This window comes from Plasmodium reichenowi, chromosome 13, assembly GCF_001601855.1.
Source record: "Plasmodium reichenowi strain SY57 chromosome 13, whole genome shotgun sequence".
In the NCBI taxonomy this organism is placed as follows: domain Eukaryota; phylum Apicomplexa; class Aconoidasida; order Haemosporida; family Plasmodiidae; genus Plasmodium; species Plasmodium reichenowi.
In genome coordinates this window covers 2539166-2542429 of record NC_033658.1, presented here as the reverse complement: position 1 = coordinate 2542429, position 3264 = coordinate 2539166, and the positions used below count along the sequence as shown (strand labels likewise).

Genomic DNA, 3264 nt, shown 5'->3' with positions numbered 1-3264 from the left:
TTTTTTTTTTTTTTTTTTTTTTTTTTTTTTTTTTTTTTTTTTTCTTTGATTAGCTACTTATTGGGAACCGTATTCTTTTAATCACCAAGGATGGCCCATTAAGCGTTCTGAAATTTTTTAATGAATTTCAACCAGAAGAATATATAAAACACGGAAATATTTCACCACAAGATATAACATTAAAATGTGGTGAAGTTTTAAATGTTCCAGTGTCTATGCAAAAGGATTTACAAAAAAGAAAATTAAATTTTGATATTGTTGATCAGAAAATTATTTTAAAAGAAAACAAAGTTCTAGCTGAAAAAGATAAACTTATAACCTTAGAAAATTCAAAAATCTTAAGAATGTTAAATATGAAAATTGCATTTTTTGACATTGCAGTTTTGGGTTATTGGTATCTCGATAAATTCGTTTCATTAATGAATTAAAATATGTAAGAATTTTTTAAATTTATTCTTTTCTATAAAGATATATGTATATATATATATATATATATATATATATATATATATATAAATATATATATATATTCATTTTATTTCTTATTTTTTAATTTTTATGTAAATTTAATTTTTTCTCTTTTTTTTTAATTAAAATAAGACTTTGTTTATAATTAAGTTAAATATATATATATATATATATATATATATTTATTTATATATATATTATATTATTTGAAAAAATATATCCATATGCATATAATATTATATATGTATGATTTTTCTTTTTTTTTATAAAAATGAAGAACAATACAAAATGTTTATTTTTTAAAAACATTTCTACTGAAAAGTGAAAAATACAACAAAATTAAAACAAAATAAGTAATAAAAAAATAAAATAAAAAGAAAGACAACAACAACAAAAAAAAAATAAAATAAAATAAAACAAATAATAATAAAATGTCATATAATAAAAAATATATAATATTATAAATATAAGAACACCTTCTTAAGAATAATAATGATCTAAGATATATTCTATTATATGGTAATATATTATTATTTTATTTATTATTTTTTAATTTTTTTATATTTACATTTATATATATATATATATATATATATATATATATATATATATATATATTTTTGGGAATGTCTCTATACTTTAGAATACTATAATATTTTCCATGTGGAGCTGATCCTTCAATATTGATTTAACTGAACTGGTCATTGGTGGAGGTCCGCATAATAAAATTAAGGTATCTTTACTTTTTACTTCAATATTTAACTTTTCATATTTCAAAACATATTTTCTTAATAATTCTTCATTTATAAATCCGATGTTTTCAAAATTGCTCATTTGGTTAGTATTCAAACATTTGTCTACACTGTATACCCTCTTGAAATTTTCGAACCTGTTTTCATAATCGTCAAAAACTGTAAAATGAAACAATAAAAAAATTGTAAGGATGTAGACATATAAACGTATAAACATATAAACAAACATATATACATACATATATACATACATATATACATACATATATACATACATATATACATACATATATACATACATATATACATATATACATACATATATACATACATATATACATACATATATACATACATATATACATACATATAAACATACATATATACATACATATATACATACATATATACATACATATATACATACATATAAACATACACATATACATACATATATACATACATATATACATACATATATACATACATATATACATAGATACATATATTTTTTTTATGATTACTCGATTTTAACAAGATTTCATTCTCGTTCCTGTTAGCATATATAAAGGTGATATAAACCGGATCACTTGGAAGTTCCTTTTCTTTTGTTAATAATAAATGATTTATCAAACGAAAGAAAGGAGTCATTCCTGTACCACCAGCAATCATAACAATATGTTTTTTAATTTTAACAGATTTGGAAAGATGCAAGAGTTCATTGTTTCCTTTATACTCTAGTAATCCAAAAGGTCCATTTATATCTATCTCATCATTATTATTTAATTTATTTAACTGTATACTCATTTTCCCACCATCTATATATTCATCATCTGGATAATAAACACGAATAATAAAATGAACATGTTTTTTCTGTTTGTCAATATATACTGGGGTATAACTTCGACTTATCTGTTTCAAATTTTTTTCCTTATCATCATTATTATTCCATTTTCCTTTTATTTTCCCTTCAATATTTGATGCATTGAATTTTATATGTTTACAAATACCTAATCCTAAATACTCATATTCATGAGGATAACTAAATATAAATATCTTAACGGTTGGTGTCAATTTTATTATCTTATATAATTTAAAACTCTGATTCTTTCCATTCAAAAAAGGCTTTTCTTGACTTTTTTCTTTTGTGTCTAATTCTTCATATTCATGTTTCTTAGAATACAAATTAAATAACTTATTATTATTATGTAACTCCTTTCCAAAATAACCCAAGAAACTTATCGACACACAAAAAATTATTATGCTACTAATATTTGATGTTAAAAAATAAAGGCTTCTCATAAAGATGGATCTAAGCATGGATCTAAATGATCTCTTCATTCTAAATAAAAACATAAAAAAATAAAAAATATATATATATATATATATTATATATAATGAATTACACTAAACAAAAAATCTTTATATATTTCTTATATATATTTACTATTTTTTATATATAATTAAATAATTCCAAAGAACAAAAAAAATAATAAAATAATAAAATTACCTTTTCTAATCATAAAACAAATATATTTGTACAAAATTAATTTAACCTGAGCTGTTCATATATATTTATATAAAACCTTAGGAAAAATATAATATATTTTTTTTTCTCTTAAATAAATAATGATCTCTAAATTGGGTTTTATATATTTTGTGACTTATCTATATGTATATATAATTCATATATTTTATAATTCCTTTATTATTATTATTATTATTATTATTATTATTATTATTATTTATTATTTATTACTATTTACTTATTATTTTATTTTTTTTTTTTCATAATTAATTATGTTGTTGGAGTGGGCTAATTTCTTTTAAATAATAACAAAAAAAAATATAAAGATTGAACATAATAATAATATATTATATATATATATGTATATATATTTACACATACCAATTTTGTTTCAATTTTATCATATATTTAATTGGTTGTTTTTATCTTTATCATTATAAAGGAAATATTATACAACAAAAACAATAACAATCAAAACAACAACAATCAAAAGAACAATAATAATATTAGTAATAA

At 18.8% G+C, this 3264-nt stretch overlaps 2 protein-coding genes across 2 annotated transcripts in view; one reads left to right on the top strand and one right to left on the bottom strand.

Moving 5' to 3' along the window:
* Positions 1-428, top strand: part of PRSY57_1366500 (ribosome biogenesis protein MRT4, putative) — a gene marked incomplete at both ends in the record, with an annotated part of 1351 nt that extends 923 nt beyond the window's left edge. The window contains one exon of the mRNA XM_012909584.2: positions 54-428. Coding sequence (XP_012765038.2) covers positions 54-428 — 375 coding nt within the window. The remainder of the gene's footprint in view (positions 1-53) is intronic.
* Positions 429-1107: 679 nt separating this feature from the next.
* On the bottom strand, positions 1108-2561 carry PRSY57_1366400 (NADH-cytochrome b5 reductase, putative; the record flags this gene model as incomplete). Its single annotated transcript, XM_012909583.2, has 2 exons — positions 1108-1379; positions 1745-2561. The coding sequence occupies 2 exons, from the start codon at positions 2559-2561 to the stop codon at positions 1108-1110; spliced, it is 1089 nt and encodes a 362-aa protein (XP_012765037.2).
* Positions 2562-3264: the final 703 nt, after the last annotated feature.